A 19146-nucleotide genomic window follows, 5' to 3' on the forward strand; every position below is an offset into this window, starting at 1 on the left:
TAGTTACTCCCCTTTATACTTTGTTACATACATGTGCATGCAGAAATGCAAGAAAAAAATGCATTCTTTAAGTCAACAATGCTTGATAAGAACAGCCAAACTTGAAGTTTGTGCCATTAAGATTTAAAACCTGCATTAAAAAGCTTGCAACAAGATCCAACACACAACACATGTACTAAAGATCAGGAGCAATGTGATATTCTGCTAGAACAGAATTCATTACTACCACATTGTTGTACCTGTTCATGGGCTAAAACTGCACTCCTGAAGTTGCCCAGAAGATAGTGTGTGTTTCCCAGATTTCCATAGGCACGTCCTTGTGCTGCTCTGTCACCCAGCTCTTTTACTATTGACAGGTTTTCCCTGTTTTGGGGGAGAGTGAGAATGAGAATAGTGACTTTTAAAAGGTTTGGGTTTTTTCTCACAGTCATTTAAATACTAATTTTAATTTCTTATATAAAGGAAAAGGCAGAGATATTCTACTTTGGCCTATTTTAATGGCCTTTAAATAACCATGAATCTGAGTAAGAAATACTTTCTGTGAGCTACCAAACTCCAGTGCATTCTAACTCAAGCCAGTGTGCTCCCCTCTAGTTACACACACAGGTGTAACAAGGTCCTGTTGTCTCAGCCTGGTTTGAAGAGTTTTGCTGTTTCTAACTAAAGGTTGTCAGGTACAGTACAAGTCAGGCCAGGGTAAAAACCAGGGCACTGTCTTGTTGAAAAGACCAAAGTGACAGGTACCTCAGTTCTGCAGAGAAGCCTTCCATAGTTCAGCTCATGGCACTGCAGATCTCCCACATTCTAATGAACTAATGATCACATCCCCCCAGCCCCCAACACTTAAAGCTCCTACTTACTCATAATACTTTGCAGCTTTCTGTAAAGCATTTTTCACATCATCTGGAAGTTCCCCTGGATCATGGGTCCCAGCATTAGCTACATTTTTCCCTTTGGAGTGATATACATTTCCCAGGTTATACAGTGCTCTTGCTTCTCCAACCTGAACCAGAAGTAAAAGAAGGCATTAAAATTTCATGCTTCAAAGTTTTCTGTCACAACAACTATTTGTACAATCCACAAGTGGGAAGAAAGTTCCTTAACTACCTGTCAAATCCCACTCTGCCCATTCTGAACATATTATCACCTACCCAGTCATAGCCCTCAATCCAATTGTTTTGCATGCTACTTCTTTTTGAAGAACAAGATACATTCTAGAGGTCAATTACCATTAAAACTTAAATTTAAAACAAACAAAACCAGGTAATAAAACAGGGTAATATTTAACCTGGACCTATAGTCTTCCAGGTACAAACAACTGCATTCCAACTAATAGATTTGTACTGCCTAGAAGAAATAATTGAATATTCACTATTTCCCTCTGAAAAGTGCACATTCCTTACCAGTACCACAGGGTTCAGGGGAATGTGTGTTAGCACTTTACATCCAAATTCCTGCACAATTCTTACCTTATCATTAAGTTCTCTGGAAATATCCAGATGTCTCTGACAGCAAACAATAGCTTCTTCAAAATTCCCAAGTACCTTTAAGGTGTTGCCCAGGTTCCCACTGGCTTTAGCTTCTCCCAGTTGATCTCCAATTGTCCTAAAATAGCAGCAATTAAGTACCCAGAAAACAGTGGATCATTTAAACCAATGTTTGGTAGAGAATTACATGAATTTATGAAAGTGACCACAAGTATGTAAATGTAAATGTGTGCAATTCATTTTATATCTGAAATGCACTCAAACATTGTTCAGTCTGTGGGTACAGACACTGCTGTTTGGCCAGCTGCTGGTATTGATCATCTGCTTAACATTTATCTTTTAAATTCACATCTTTTAAGAAGAAAATAGAGAGAAAATTCTTAAAGATGATTTAGAAAGACAGTCCCAGCATTAAAAAGAGAGGTTTAACTGCATTTGTGTTTTACTTGACCATCTTATTTTAAGTAAAAATCTCCTTTAACTTAACAAGACACTTAACTGTAAGGTTTAAGACTTACAGTCTCCTCTGTAGCTCGAGGCACTAATTCATTTCTACATTTTAAATGAGACTAAGGCAAGAGACTGCCACTGAACCACTCAGACTGTCATACCTGGGCAACAACACAACAAAACAAATGCCCCAAGATCACAGCACAGGAGCAGGGTAAGGCAGGGGGAAGAAAAGATTTATGCCAAATTGACATTAAGTACATTATATGCCTGTGCCTTTTATTGGATCTATACAAATCAGTAAAAGTCAGATACATAAATAGCATATGAAAGGGATAGAGTTTTAGATTTCACAGATAAACATTAGGGAGTTCTGTCTAGTAAACAAGAGAGCAGCTCAACAATACAGAGTACTAGAAACACTTGAGTTTTAGAAACATGAAAGGGTAAAGAAAGGGTGGATTTAAAGCAGCCATTTAATTATCCAGAAACCTGGTGAGGCCTCAGTCACTTCCAGGATTATGGTGCTAGACCAAGTATTAGCTGCCAGGTTAGAGGGCACCCAAGTGACCTGCCAGGCCCCCAGCCCTGTGCCACACCACGTTCACTCTTTAGCCAGTATTAAGGCAGGGTTTGGCAGGACAGTGAGCAGGCAGCTGCTCGTGTCTCCCAGAATGGGATGGCATGGAGAACAGTTACCTTGCAAGAGTTAAATCGTGGTGATGATATTCCAAGGCCTTTGCATATTCCTGCAGGTAGAAATAGGCATTGCCCAGCTGGCTGTAAATAGCACTCAGGGTTCGTAAATCTTCAGTTCCAACCTGCACAGCAGCTTCAAAGAAAGACACGCCAGCCCGGCAATCTCCTGCCTTGCACAGGCGCTCGCCCTCCAGAGCCAGCTCCAGGCAGGAAGCCTCCATCCTGCACAGGGACAAAACAGGCCAACAGTCACTCCTAAAGGCACCCTCTGTGCAGCACCTGAGCTCTGGACACGGCATTCTTTTATCAGATGGCCTCTGTTTGTTTAGAAGAGGGAATCAGCAGCACACCACAACCAATGAGCTTTGCTTTAGAGTACTACAGAAACCAAGGCTGAAATGGAAATTACAATTTCAATGGTGAGGAGCAAAATAACGTTTGAACAAACAGCTACAATTCCTTATTTTTCCAGTCTCAGAGAGGAAACCAAACATTGCTTTTGTCCATAGGCAGCACTCAAAGGGTTCAAAAACAGTTTTCACCATCTAGATAGTTTCAGAAAAGTTACCTAGAAATCAAGCTATTACTGACAAATACTGATTCTGACAAATGGAAGCACTTCAGATTTTTAGGGTGATGCCACAGTAACCTGCAAAATGATTCACAGGAAAAAAATCAATTAGAATATTCTGTGCTGTGTATCAAAGACTGACTAATTTTCTGCAAGTTGTTTCCTCTGTAATCTCCTTGGCACTTAATTTCTTATACTAGCACTGCTGTGGAAATTCTCAGTGTAAGAAAAAATATCTAGATTCAATTAATGACAAAATGTATGTCAATTCAAGTTACTTCACTGATACACCATTATTCCAGAACCCACTGGAATAGTTTTTAATTTTACGAACAAGTAATTGTGCAATTATACAGGTACAAAATGCAGCAATCATTAATGAATTTGCAGAATAATACATTTTGAACATGAACAAAGACACTGATAGAAAACTACAGTGGCATTCACGTGCCTCTTTGCCCCAGTGAGCTCAGAAGTACAAAACATAATGTTTCAGTAAGTGTTAACAATTTTATCCAAACGTTTCCTACGTTCTGGTTCTGAGATGCAAGGGAGGCAGGGGAGAGGAAGATGAGAAAGACAACAGTCTTTCTGTAGTATGGTTCTCCAGCTTTTCCAGGATACATGCATTTTAAAAAGCTTGCAAAAATGTCAGCATTTTATTTTTTTAAAGATTTTTTTCAAAACAAAAACCCAGTAAGAGACATTCTGTAATAGTTGAAAAAGTACATGCTAATGTTGCCAAAGAGTGGACAATCAAATGCTGGCTTTTGCAGAAGTTATTTTAGTGGAAACACCAGACCAAACCTGTTTTGACTTGACATAGTGATGAAGTTTTTAACATACCTACAATACATTTCTTTATTTTCTTAAACTAGAAAAAAAAATTGATTATACAAACTTTTACTCAAATCTGAACAGGAAGGAAATATTTTTGAAAAATCTAATGACTTCCAAAAGAGCTAGAAGAGTTGGGATCACAAGCACAATACAAAACACAAAGAACTACCATACCTGCTGGTCTTGGAGGTGCCACAACTTAAGCACAGCGAGATGACCGACATGGTTACCTTTTGCAACAAAAAGCACTCTCTGTTTGGTAATTGCTAGAGATGCTGACAGCAAAAGATAACTCCAGCATGAAGCTCTTGCCAAGCCCAAATTTCCAGGCTGGATATCCATAACACATGCAGGATTTTTAGGTTTGCAAACTCTCCTCAGAGAAGTTAGAGCATTCCTGTTAGCTACAACACACCACCTGGCTCTCATGACATTGTGCGTGTGTGGAATGTAAGACAGAAGAAGGCAGAAATGATTAAGTACAATTAAGTACAAGGCAGAAATGATGACACCATCAGCAACTGAAGGTTTAAGACTTAAAACACTTCATTGGGTAATCTTAATCCTATCCAAAGAGGTTCTCTCCGGGCACCTCATGTTAACTGACATGTCCAATTAGAGTGACAGCTGGAAAATGTGGTGCTTCTCAGTGCAGATTGGGACCATTACACAGCCACACTCTTTGGATTTTTGCTTGAATGGCCAAAAAGAGCAGACCTTCTAGCAAAATGTGTGTGTGACATAACAATGAAATTGCTACACTGGACTCTGCTTCTGGAAGTGAGTTTATTCTATTTAAAAAAAAAAATTACTGTGAGACATTGGCCACATAATCAGTGAAGAAAAAGCAGGTAAAAATCTTCAAGGGCAATATCAGAGAGTGCTGCAGTATGGAAGCCCCCCTTGAGAGACTGCATTCATCTGATTTCACACTACACCTAAAAATGCCAAATGCCAACACAGCATTACCGTTTCATCAGGGAATTTGAAATACAATCATTTGACTTTACAACTCTAGATTTAGTGTAACTTATAAAAATGAGAGATGTGGGATCTTTCATACAGAACACAACTAAGAAGTAAATGACTTAGACTGATGAAAATCAGCTGTTACTACAGTGTTTAAATTCAACCAGCATTACAGGAAGTAAATGAAAATGAGAATTAATAATTGCTTGAGTAAAAAAAGAATGCAAAAATTACACAACTCTTGAGAAGCTGTGTTAACAAGTTGCTAGAATCTGTACAGCAAATTAAAACTTTAATTCCATCTGGATCCATTCCTTCTGACCTACCATTTCAAAATCTAAATAAGCTATATAGAAATAGAACAGAGACAATTAAATATTTATTTCCACAGTTGCCTGCACTCAATATTTTATTCAGGTTATATAAGAGCTATGAAATCACTCAGTTATTTTAAAAGTTTCTGAGGCTTTTCCATTGAGTACCAAAACTGGATTCAAAAGAGGTTTGGTTTTGGTTTGTATTTGTTTTTTTCTCCCCTCTGCTACTTAAAGGACTCTTATGCAAATTAACACTTTTTTTTTGGTTTGGTGGGTTTCTTTAGGATTTACGTAGGTGTTCTCCACCTGTCACTGCTAATGGTTAAACAGCACTTTGGCAGACTAGACAGGGCCAGGTTATCAATGTTTTAGGAAGTCATTAAATAGTTATAAGGAGAATATGACATTACTTTCTCTGTTTCCTGGGCTGAATGGAATTATTTACTCAACACCCAGTGGCCAAACAAGAGATACATTGAATCTGCAGAGAGGAGAAGAGAACAAGCCCCATTCATCTGTGCACTCCTAAGGCAATTCTGTTCCTGCTGAACACGACAGGGTTCTCTCAGATATTACTTGAAAATGTTCACACAGGGCTCCATTTTGCTGTGCTGTCTATAGCTGCCTGGCATCTCCTGAATAATTTCTCATTTGTAAAACTACCTCATCCTTATCTGGCCCTCAAAGCTTTTCCTCCTGCCTGGCTCCCCAGTATTTTTATTTTTCTTCTTCCCACCCCCGCCTCCTTCTTCTCTGACCTTTTTCATGTTCTATTTTAAACCTTTATTATTTCTATGAATATAAACCCTAAGCATATTGTTTTTGTCTCCCTCCCTTCAGCTGTTCTCATCTCACAATAAGAACAAGAAGAGTGGTAAGAATTAAGTCAGTGGAAGAAGGTAGTAACACTCCCTGATTACTACAATCTTTAAACACAATTTAGTTTTATTCAGTTCAATTCCCACTAAGAGGGCTTTTTGCTTTTGAGGGGGAACACAGCTGTCATCACTTTGCCATGAAACATGTTGGTACAAATAACACACCTAGAGACAAAACATCCCCATGCCATGTCTTTAGTTTGGATGCAGCACCACTGTGCCACAGCATCCTGTAATGAAGCTGACTGTAATAAAGCACCCTGTAATAAAGCTGACACACCATTCCTGACCACTGCCCTTACTCTGGGCTTCCCCCCATGAGCAGAAGCCTCGACAGCCACCACTGCAAACAGCTCCAGAACAGCCCCACTGCCCCACTGCAGTTTGCTTCTTCAAACTTAGAAACAAACAGCTCACACACAGAGAAACCACACCCTGAATTCTGTCTTCTTTTGCTCCAGTCAAGATAAAAGCACTTACAAGGTTTTGGTGCGTGAATTTAGCAGGCCAAAAGAAACAAGTTCTACAAATATTCACCCATTTATTCATACAAATCAAGTAACATTAGCATTTTATTTTCAGTCACTAAAAAAAACAAAAAGAACCCTCCTTCCGTCAGCATAAGCACTTTTATAACTGCAAAAGTGACACTGCTGAACTACTGTGGGGAGAAAGAAACGCTTGCACAGTCAGAAACAGACCCACAGTAAAGCCTTTCCTTAGGAGTGGGCTCCAACTTCTTTAAAATGAGTTCTAATGGAATGCCAAAAGGAAGGAAAGAGCAGTCACAGCCAAACAAGCCTGGGATAATAAATGCAAGTAATTTTTTTTAAAAACTGGTAACTCCCTCCCCAGTAATTTATGACCTTTTATTTCCTGCACTAAATTTTAAACTCCAACAAAATAAAATATTTCCAAATTACAGGTGTCAATATCATCATAAAGTTCCAGGTCAATATACTGAATTAATTCTTAATTTCTCAAAGTCTTAGGAAAGTTTAATATGTTTTTAAATTAAAAGTATTTTGCCATCGTGTTTTTTAAATGTGAATCAGATTATAGTTCTTGCAGAAAAGTTTAAGAAGGTCATGAATATTGTTATTGTTGATATTTTTAATTGGTCTCATTCAAACCTGTACTGAAATACAGCATAAAGCAGTAAGACATTGTGCCCTGACTGTGCTTGCCAAATTTTTTGAAGTTTTTTTTTATCTTGTCAGTTTATACCAGTCAATTGGCCCTGACCTATTTTTCATCCATTTATTTCTATAACAGCACCCTGAACAGCTCCTGCTTTTATTAAAGAGTGAGCAAGGATATTCTGCAATTGTCTGGGGAGGACCAAGAGCACCAGCACCAGCGTGGGGAAATGTGGTAGAGGAATGCTGGGCAGGGGTCCCTTCAGGAAACACTCAGCACAGAGTTATCATGCTTACACACTGAGGGTCAAAGCCACAGGATAGAGATTTTAGCCAAATAAAGAGAGAAAACAGTAAATTACAGCTTATTTGCTCATTTTTCTCCTTACTGACCATGAGAGAGCTTCTCCAGCTGGCTGCACTGCCACCCAGGACACTGGACTTGTATGAAATGAAATTAAGCACTTCTTTTCTATGAAATGGAAGAGAAGACCACTCCAAGAGCCATCTAACATTGTCAGAATGTTGAAAGGATTAATTTTACGCCATAGCATGTGCTGTCTTACAAATACAGGTTAACAGCCTTATTGCTGTTAGCTAGTCAGGAAAAGGCCTCCAAAGAAAGGATGATCAGGGTAGGGGTGGGGGGAGCACACAAGAACCACATTTTTTATTTCTTTTTAAACAATCATTTCAGTCTTCCAGCGCCCCTTCCTACTGAATGAACTGCAAGATTCACCCTTCCAAACACCATGCACGAAACAATGCTCCTGTAGTTCAGCTCCATTAGAGCGAGTCTGAAATGCTAACATGTTGTCCCAGGTCTGTAAAGGGGATTCAGAAGAAAAATTAGAAAAGCTCTCAGAAGGGAAATCCCATATCCTCTTCACTTGCAAGAACAGTACTTCTGAGTGCAAGGCACCAAGGCAGTTTCCATCTATCAACCAAACCTCTTTATTTTAAGCAAGGAAAACACCTCCTCCTTCACCAGAATAATGGGCCAAGTACAGAGAACTTTAGCAGACAAAAGTCAGCAATTTGCACAGGCAGCCTAAAAGCTAAAAGAGGGAGGAGCTATTACCCTACAGGCACCACACTTCATATCATTCTACCCCAAGTACAAAGAAATACATGCAATAATGTACTATTCTGTTACCATGCAAGTTCCAGTACTATACAAGAATTTATTCATACTAATCTGCTACATAGCAAAAGTGAATTTTCATTGTTGAAAAATCAAGAAAAAAATGAGTTTAATTTTAAATTTCAGTAACAGTACTAGCAGAGATATCAAGCTATTTGTTACAACTTGTTTAGCTTTCTATTATTAACAGCACTTATTAATTTATAGCAAAATTACCAGTCTTACCTGTATCGCACGTGAAAGGAGCGATCTTCAGGCATGCTTATCAAAACATCCTTTTCCGCCATTGAGTTACATTATCAGCAGAGAAAGAAATACTGTTCTGTAGTAGGGTAAGTGCTTTATTATGGGGAATTGTTGTCAGAGCACCATTCCAGTTAGGATATTAAGAAGCTGAAGTAAAGATATCCTAAGCTACTGTAGAAAAACTCTTCTTTATTACTGAGGTAAGGAGGTCACTGCCAGCCACATCTCACACCTTCAGAAATGTTCGTGTTCTTTCTTTCATCTGTGGCCCTTTAAGCTCCATTCAGGCACGGTTCTGCAAAGGGAACACAAGATGCTTGGCTTGAAGTCTCATGTTAATAACTCATCAGCATTTGCAGCTGATGTAAAAGCATAACACTGCTCCTACGAAGCAGGAAACGTCATTCAAGAACTTAAAGGCAGAGCCAAAGCCTTCTACACAGACATGGCAATTCCTGTAGGCAAGTGAGAAAGCCAAAGAGGTTTAACAAAAACCAACACTCTCTCTTCTCTTGGACACTTTGAAGAATTTACCCTTCTTAGGATTTTCTGGCCTCATGAAGTTCCAGGCAAAAACCTTAAAGGATGAAAAGTACAGAATGAAAGGCATAATAGAGAACAGATCACAAAGTGCTTTACACGTAAACACTGCCCCCGAAAACCTGACCAACCACCAGCTGAAGGCACACAGCAGTCAGAACTGGTGGGCACAACCCCATCTGCAGATCATCCACTCTGCAGATTGTCCCACCTGCAATACTGTAAGCACAGCAGCCAGCAAAGGTTTAACCTCTATATTTACTTTTCTTCCCTCTGGTCCCAAAAGAAAAGGGGGGAGTACGGGAGTTTGGAGGGCAAGTGGTGTTCACACTGGCTTCCTATTCAAAAATTCTGCAGCACTGCAATGTGAGCTCCAAACTCTGCTTCAAAGAGATTGCAGAAGCCAGCATATAAATACTGGACATGTTTGGGCTGGCTGGGAAAAATTAACAGAAAAGAAACCCTGTAATCAAAAGTTTACCCACTTTTAAACATATTTTTAGTAGAGACGGTGACATATTTACGCCTCAGTACTAATATTACCTTCCTTTGCAAGTAAACATAGAGTTGTGTAATTCACAAATGCATATTTCATCAAGAGACTGCAGAGGTGTCAAAAAGACAGGAACAGAGCTCAGACTCAAAGCTGTCATCAGAAGAATATGCAAATCTGTATATTTAATTGTCGACATAGCCCTTACCTTTTCCTCTCATTGGCTTTATCAAGTCCCAGCTGTGAAGATTCATGCTTCCCATCCTCCTCTACCTTGATAGCAGCCCTCAGACTACCCACATTCTTCCAATTAAACAAGTATTTTGCCCTTCCATGCTCATCACTGGAATTATTTGGCATCAACAAGAGGGTGTGGGTGTATTTTTGCAATTATGAAGCGTGACACCCAGAGGTTACAATAGCACTGCAGCCCACACACTGGGCAGGCTGTGTTCCAGGTGTTCACTCTGCAGAAGTCTGTCCAGCCTCAGCTCAGGTAACTCATACAGGCAGATGGCCCTAAGCCACCCAGGCTATAGCAGCCCTCCTGCTGCTCAGCAAATCCAAGGGGTTTGGAAGTTCCCTTCCACAGAGGAACGCACCACAAAGTAAAAGTGTGTACTCTGGTACACACAGATCATGAGATGATGACTGTAGTAATTTTTTTGTGTATTTTTACTGTAATGGTAATTAACTGAATAATTTAAAAAGCTTTTTTAAAAATAAAAAGTCAACTTTAAGTTAAAAAACCAGTTCTACTTAAAAATACATCAGAACATCTGTGTTTATTTAAATATCAGTTATTTTTAGCTGTACATTTTACATCAGGTGTTTATAGCTTCACTGTATTTGAGCTACACATCTGTCCTCATCATCTGACTGATGCCACCAAGAGCTGGAACCACTACTCCTGTTTATTTCCCTCCTTAATGGCCATACAGCACATTCCTGGTCTTGGGAGGGTGATACAGACACACCCACATTGGCCAACACATCATCATCACAGATCCAACCCAAATTACTGGGCCTGCTCTCCATACCTGGCTTCTTCACCTGTAAGTCATTAGGATGTCAATTATGCCTTCAGCCATGCCAGCCTGTAATCAGTAACCAAACCTAAATCACATTAATTAGAGTGGGGAATGCAAAAGGCAGGAGATGGAAGGCAAACACTTGAAGCTGTACACACAACCTTTAAATGCACAATTTACTTAATACAGGAAGTCCTAAGGGTTTCTGTTATTTTGAAGTAGCAGCAAAAAGCCCACAGAGAAAAAAGGCTGGGTCTCCTCCAGAAGAGGGAAATCAATCTGGTGGGACTGATTACACAGTTATTTGATACCAAAACAGAAACAAACATCAGCCTCAGCACCCCAAATCAAATGCAGCAAGGCAGAGGTTTGGCAATCAAATGTACCAGCCCCTCATATCCTACAACAGACAAAACATGCACTGTATCAATTCTTTATTAGAAGAAAATGGTGAGCCATAATTACTCACCCTGGCTAAAAACAGCTAAAGGATATTCAATTAAACCATCAGGAAAGGCCAATTTGCCTCAATTCAATGCTCTGTCTAAAAAAATGTGCTTATTGCATGCAGAAAGTCACTTTTCATTTTTTTCCTGTTAAATCACAGATTTATATAGAAGCTATATGAATATAGATAGGGTTTGCATGATGAAAGTACATCTCAACCTTCCATTAACATCCCTGCACTGAATCAGTGATACAAATGCTAACACTGGAATAAGGCTCACTCTCTCTTAAAAAAAATTACAGAAGAAACCAAGGCCCCCCTATTTTTAATTCTTATCAGTAAGTTTCAAGTTCCTGACAGTGATAAAACAGAAGTTGCTATTTCTTTCTCCAAAGCCTGTATGCAAGCTAGCAGTTTTAGCTAGCACAGCTTCCAGCCAGGTGTTTCACCTTTTAAGGCATTTTCCACTTCAGCAATGATTTGATTGCATACTATAAATTGTATCTCAATGGTAGACAATGAGTTTAATCAGTTTGCAATTCTTAGCTACACTGAATGTCTACAATAGATTTTTTTGTTTCATTTTGACAGAAAACCATATTTTTGCACAGGTGATAATGCATCAGCAAGCAACAGAAAGCTAATGCTGTGATTTATTTGCAGTACACAGAACTAATGATCACAATACAGTTGGAGGAGATGGTTTTATTCTCCCTCATCACCTCAAAATGGTACATTTTAAGCAGCTTCATTTGCTCCTTTCCTCAACCCACACCTTCTTTTTTGGAGCTTGTCAGATGATCCAAAGTTTGATTTGTTTGCTGATGCAGTCACAGGGCTGGGCAGCTGACAGAGCGGTCCCTGGGGGGCTGCTGGAATATCAAACAGCTCCCTTCCTTCTGCCTTTCCCTAAAGGAGATGATCAAGGGATGCCTTCTCTCCCCATCTGCTATTCCTCACAAATCTGTGGGAAAGGAGCATCTGCCAAATGAAGTCATCACCGACAGAGAGATTCAAAAGCTAATACAGGAAAGGACAGATAAAGGCAGATCTACTGCACTAACGGCATTTCCTGAGAAAAACTAGTGACAGAGAATGCTTGTTTCAAGATTAAGACAAATTTCCCAATGGTGAATTGAGTTTGAATTTCCTTTCAAAAAGATGTTACAGAATGGGTAGGAGAAAAAAAAAAAGAAAAAAAGAAGAGAAGCTTGAACTGGATCATCTAAAAACAAAACAGAGCTGTGCATACCCTGTGAATGAAGAACCAACAATAAAAATATACCAACAGTCAATTACTGAAATACAGAGATCAGCTTCAGACCTTCAAAATATAAAAGAGCATATAAATACAAATAGCACAAAGAACACTCAGAAGTAAAGCATTCTCTATTTTAGTCTTCAGTGCTGTTCAAGGATATTTTAAAAATTTACCTGATTAATGGATAAGCCTAAAATAAGCCACCAAAAAGCCTTAAAATTTCCCATCAAGTGTAATATTGTATTTACTATTAACATGGTAAACAGCATCATCATTAGCATTTCTGCAGTAATATATATTCCCCTGTGAATGAGTCTCTAAGTAAATGTGTGCCATGCTGGGGAAAAGCTAATTTTCCCAAACCTTGAGCACAGTACAAGTGACTAGTCATGAGAATGGATCCTGCAAATACAAGACACAACTGTACTAAGACCACTGTGGTTATTCTTGGCAGCTTAATTTTAAACTCCTCTCTGCACCACTTTTGACAGCTGTTCAAGAGCTGATTAGCTGAGTGCAGACAGAAACCACCTTCACTGATGAGGTGAATTTGAGGTTTTATTCAGGACCACGATGATGTGGAGCAGTGCCTGCTCTGAAATACTGCCTTTGTCTCCTGATGGATTTTTCTGTTGAGCAGAAAACCTCAGAATAAACCACAGGGATTCTCTCATAGGACTGGCTTAGCAATATGCAAGCCACTTTGCAGCTCACATCACACATTCATGGACACAAGAGGAAAGCTGAAGTTCATAAACAGCTCCTGAGCTCCCAGGTGTGAGTGACAGAGCTCATGCTGCAGAGTCTGTGTCACTACAGAGCACGGCAAAGACCCCACCTAAACACCCTATACCATCCAGCTCATCAGTCAAGCTGCAAACAAATCAAACCACCATCTCATGTTCTTGGTTCAGATGCTTCCTCCTCCACCCCACCTCTATTTACCATGCTGACTTATAAATATGGGCCCACACCATGTTAGACACATTGCTGAATATTGCAGCCAGCCCTGGAATGGCTGTGAGGGCTGGGTATTGCACTGGCTTTGGCCCAGAGGTGATGATTTGTAACCCTATCAACCCACTGCTCCACAAGCCTGCAATTTCACTTCTTCCAATAGAAAATGGAATATGAGGGCTCCTCTCCTTTGCCCAAATGAGGTGCACAGAGCTATCTTTTATAAAGGAAACCATCATTTCCTTGCTAGAAAGAGAATCACCAAATTGTAACTGAGAGCTTAAGGCCAGACAGGCATTTTGTAACCAGAACTGACAGGTGCACAGCTAACTGCCTTTTGTGAATCAAAAGGAAAGAATTACTAGAGTGAGGGAGGGAAACTTGACTCCATTATCTCTGAAATTATTCCATCTCCCTTTTGAGCCACTTAATGCCCAACACTCAATGACTTCAGTAACCAGCAGTCTTTCCAGATGGTCAGCAGAAGCACAAGAGGTTATAAAAGACCAGAAAAATACCAGTAATAGAAGTTCAGATACTCATGGCAACTCTCCTCAAAAAATGAAAAGAATTGCTAAATGAGTAGTTACACAAATACTATCATTGTCTGGCACAAACTCCTGAGCAATCTGATTCTTTTCTTCACTCCTTTCTCTATTTTCTTTCTAGCACTGTACATAAATCCAAATCAAGAAAAGGGTTTCTGTCCAATTATTTTAATTTACTCATCAATTTACTCTAATTTAGTCATAATTATGACTACAGGAAGAGAAACCCCCTAGTGACAAAGGAGAACAAGTATCCCCAGAATAGTCCCAAAGAGTCCCAAGTAGGTACAAAAAACCATTTTATTGAAAATATGAATAACTGTACTAAACAAGGTAAGGAAAATATTGCAGAAATCCCCAAAACTACTTTACAGGATATAAATACACTAGCTCTATTTGTATTTTTTAAAAAACCTTTAAAGCTATCGTAGCTATGAGACACTCATCTCCATATTTAAAATTAATTTTAAAAAGACAAACAAGCCCCCCACAACAATGACAGGCATCAAGAATTTCTGAGATAAATTTTGCTCAAATGAAGTGAGGATCTCAACACATCCACAGCTGGAAATGAAATCATGGATTTGAAACTAGAGGAACACAGCTCCAGAGAGTCCAGCATCCATTACCTAATTGCTAATGTGGCCCTGCATTATGACAGACATGGCAACAATAGAGATATTTAATTTATCACTCTGTGTGTACCAGTTTTTGTTTGGGGTTTTCTTTATTTCTCTGGTTGTTTAAACCCAGCAGACCCCTCTTGTGGTAGGTTCTAAACACAGGTAAGAGAAGGTTCATCTCCTTCATTTCACAGGTTAACTCCCCTTGGCACAGCTGTAGGATCCCCGGCTCACACAGCTCTGCTAAAGGCAAACAGGCGCCTTCAATGCGGGAGCATTTCCACCTGCCCCCTGGCACTTCCTGTAGGTACTTTCCACCTATCCTGTAGATCAGGACGAGGATTTTTCCTCTGCTTGTCGAGTACCTGGCTGAAGGGAGTGTTTGGGGCTTTAAGTAAGGCTAAAGGTCTGCAACATGCCAAGCCTTTCAAACTCTATATCCTGCTTATTCCTGTTTCTAAGAGAAGCAGTATTTACCTGGCAAACAGCTTGCTACCGAATGTACATCATCACTGTCCAGTGTGCAGGTTAAAGAGCCCAGTGCAGTTAACACAAGTGACCACCAGCATTTCATTATACAGACACTCCTGCAGATAGCTAATGTAAGCCATCTATTGAAGTCCTGAATCAGGGGAATCCCACACTACCATAAGAAAGGAGAACATGAAGTGCCAGCAAAATATAACTAATATACCCATCATAAAACTAATCAGGCAACTGAAAACTAATTCTCCATGCAGCAAGATTAAGATTTCAGATACAAGAACGGTACAGAATAAGATCACAGTCAAAACAGCTCAGAATTTTTCATATTTGATATATCAAGGTATTAGGATTCCTTATCCTTTTTCTTTTCTTATTTTTTATTTACAAATTGTCATTCACAGATTGAAAACAAACACTGCACTGCCCTCTTTCCAACATCTCCCTCAACTGGGGATGAGATTTGCATTCAAGCACTTTAAGTGCACAAATGCCACAACAGACTGCAATAAGAGTTCACAACACAGCAGCATGCAATCCTTATTCACAGTGGAAGTTGAAATCGTTCCCAATAAATCAGTTTTGTTACCAAGTTCTGAAGGTAAATTTGCAGCCTGCTCCTTTGGGACAATCTCATCATGCAAATGAACATATACAAGGCCTCTCCCAGGCAACCAGACACTCAGTTTGGGAACTGGAGCATGTTATCCAGCATGAAAGAGCCCCACATAGGAAGGGTTCAGCACAAAAGGCTGGCTATTTGCACTGAGCTGACAGAGCAAGTTGATCACAAATCTCTCCAATAAAATGTTCCACCTAGCTTGGCTCCTTCTTAGTCTATGAAATCTCTTAAAAAGAGATACTGGTATGTAAAAGAAAGAAGACAAACATTGTACAAGCATCTTACAAAGAAATAGAAGAAATACCTTATGATTCTATAAATTAAATTTAAAAAAAATAATAATCCTTAGAATCACTGGCAGTAAGACACAGTAGCAATTTCAGTGAAGCAATATAGCTGCTGTTTCAAAATTCCTAGCTGGCACTGTGGTGCTCATTCAGAGCCAAGCAGACTTTCAGCATAACCAACCCTCACCACTCCAGCAGGGCTTTACCTCGCAGGGAGCAATGCAGCTCTCGTAGAAGCTCTGTTACACAACTGCAATGATCCACGGCAGGTCAATGGCACTGCTTGGTGATCACCTGTGCCCCTCGGCTCCCACGTGCCAGCAGCAGCCATTAACATCCTCCCTAATGAGCCTACAGCTACAACCTGCAAAAGCTCAGGTGCAGGATCAACACTCACAACACTGAGAAGACAATGCATTGCTTTTTCACACTGTTTGCTTCTTACAGACAGGTACAGTGCATTTATGGCACATCACCTATGGAGATTAAGGAAAACAGTATTTCTTGAGGTGCCAAGTTGTAAATGGCTGTGTATATTCATTCCAACACTTGGGATGCAACTGCAAATCTATTCAGAATCTCCTCAATGCAGTTTCTTCCATCAGTGTGATGACTACTGGACTGCAGCCCACTTTGCCCCCACTGCCAGTTGATCCACTCTGTACAGGCATTATTATTACACTGACAGAATTGGTCACAGTAGCACATCCTGCTCTCTAACAAACCAGCTAGATAAGGTCCAGGCTTCAAAGTGCTGCAGGCAAGGAACAAAACTCCTAAGAGTATACTAACATGGCAATGGGAGGAAAAATAATATAGCAAACAGAAATAAGAAGAAATAACAGATTTAGAGAGCCTTCTTTATAAATCACATGTGGTTTATATTCCCTGCAACCCAGCTGAATGAAAGCTTTCTTTCCTATAACACAAATAAGTTTTATTATATGAACAAGTAACATATTCCTCAAACACTGCCAAATTTGAGTCCCAAGAGGCAACTTGACATTAATCATCTGCTCAACACTGTATGTGTTTCAACCACCTCTTGCTAGTCCTTCTACTTCTGCTTTTCCTGTATTTTGCATTCCTAATATTGTGGTCTTCCACAAAATAATACCTTCTTTTCCTTTTTGGAAATTATCACTTGTATAACTGGCTTGCTACTAAATGGCTAAAGAAAAGTTTAAGGTTTTTTCTGGTACCTGGTATCTGACTCTGCTTTTATTTGCAGGAGCAGTGATAACAATAACAGGTTGATCCCTCAGAAAGTCGTAAGATAATCACTCACTCCTCAAACAAAACCAAGTTCATTAAGACGTTAACCTTAAAAGCTACTGAAAGCAGGACTATAGTTACAGATCTGGGCAGGACTAAGTTGTGGAAAGTCAAACTGACCACGCAAAGGCTACAAAGGACAAGAAGTAGAAATATATTGCCCATTAAACTTAAAAAGTGGTAGATGAGGAGAAACTAAACAATTATAAATGCAAAAAAAAATCCCCTTATGTTCAGTAGTTAAAACTATGGACAAGGAGCATTCCTTTTTAGAAAAAAGCTTTTCAAAACTTAGTCTGACCTTCGAACCATCACTTTGTGAACTAATTCTGCAGCAAGAGTAGCAGCAATGTACAATCCTAAGCAGTTTTAAGATGCTTGAAAGAGTTACAAGAGCATTTAAACAACAGCATGCTAAATAAAGCAACTGATAACACTCACACAGGTTTCTTCTAGTCCAGTGAAGCTGTCTTAGATTTCAGGTAAGTTTTGTCCCAGCTTTATAAGGAAGTAATTGGAAGTACAAAGTCCTTCCTACTGAAGAGGGATGCACAGTCCAGAAGACTTGCTAACCATTAATTAAACTAGTAAGAAGGAACGCTTGGACAGGCCTACAAATTAGTTTTAACACACTATAAATATATATAAGCAATTAATTTAGAAGGACTGCATTACAAGGAGGTCTTTTTGCCAGCATTTTCAGGTCTAATCGAATTATCACTTTAAAAAGAGGCATAAAGTTTCCAGACAAAATTTAAGCAGGGACTAGAACCTCTTAACTGATCTTTTTGAGATGCAAGACTCAGCACGTTCTTCCAAATTCTGAGATGGTTGCACAGCTCTCCATAGCAACCCAGGATACATGAGCCCTGCAGTCACTGGCAAGAATCTAACAGGAACAACATTCGGCTGAAAAAACTTCTAAAGCAGAAGAAAGGCCACAGCTTCAGGGTGGGGTAAAATTTGTGTCTTGGCAATCAGGTCAATAAAGGGATAGAGAGCAGTTTCTGATTTACTATGCTCCTCCACTGAAAAAGTGAAAAAGCAATAGAAGGGCGGGAACTACATTAGCAAAACCTGCAGCGTATACAGGTCTGGTATAATCCGAGTTTAGATATGCCACAACACAACGCCTGACTCAAACTCTCGAACACGAGTTTAGAGTTTGCTCCCTGTGTACCTCACTCCTCACGTTATGCTCGCAGATTCTTTGGTTCCGGTTCTCCCACCAGCCTGTTTCGCTCCTGCCCTTACGCTTTCATTTTATTTATCCATCTCGTTAGCACAACACAAGTGCCCAAAGGCGGCCGATGCGCAGCCCTGCTGGTACCGGCTCCCTTCAGAGCCTCCGGGGCGATCGCGGCACACAACCCACCCGCGCCGGGCACCGGCACCTCCTGCCTTTGTTGGCCACGGGCGCTCGGCGGCCGCCGGCACACGGCACGGGGCTCGCCCAGGGCCGCACCGCCGCTCCATTCGCCGACACACCGCCCCGCTCGGGGCCGCGGCACTGCCGGGCCCGCCTTCGGAGCCCCCGTTCTGCCACCCAGCGCTCCCCGCCGCACCGCTCACCTGCGTGCCGGGCCAGCGGGGCTGTGAAAGGCCAGCTGGGCTCCAGGGGCCGGCGCTGTGCGAGCCGGGCTGGCGGAGCCGAGCGGGGCCGTGAGGGGCGGCGAGCCCCGCCCGCCCACGCGCAGCCGCTCCTCGAACCCGCCAATCGCCGCCGCGCGCGCCCGGCCCCAGGGGCGCGGCCGCCAACGGCCGGCGCGGCCGCATCATCCGCACGGACCAATGGGAGGGCGGCGCGCACCGGGCCGGGGCGGGCGGAGCGTTCGGCG

The 19146-nt window shown here is 40.8% G+C and overlaps 1 protein-coding gene across 3 annotated transcripts in view; it reads right to left on the bottom strand.

Annotated features, from left to right (window-relative positions):
* The window catches only part of GPSM2 (G protein signaling modulator 2), a 35804-nt gene that overhangs the window by 7550 nt on the left and 9108 nt on the right, over positions 1-19146 (bottom strand). For 2 of the 3 annotated variants that reach the window (XM_071436067.1, XM_071436065.1), the window contains exons 1-6: positions 18881-19040; positions 8720-9035; positions 2637-2858; positions 1470-1605; positions 861-1003; positions 240-363 (exon numbers count right to left, since the gene is read on the bottom strand). In XM_071436067.1, the coding sequence (XP_071292168.1) occupies positions 240-363; positions 861-1003; positions 1470-1605; positions 2637-2858; positions 8720-8781 (687 nt within the window). In that variant the 5' untranslated portion in view covers positions 8782-9035; positions 18881-19040. Of the gene's footprint in view, positions 1-239; positions 364-860; positions 1004-1469; positions 1606-2636; positions 2859-8719; positions 9036-18880; positions 19041-19146 lie in introns of those variants that run through there. The other variant, XM_071436066.1, reaches the window with a different exon arrangement.

This window comes from Agelaius tricolor, unplaced genomic scaffold, assembly GCF_023055355.1.
Source record: "Agelaius tricolor isolate 1412-34295 unplaced genomic scaffold, bAgeTri1.0.p SCAF_11, whole genome shotgun sequence".
NCBI classification, from domain to species: domain Eukaryota; kingdom Metazoa; phylum Chordata; class Aves; order Passeriformes; family Icteridae; genus Agelaius; species Agelaius tricolor.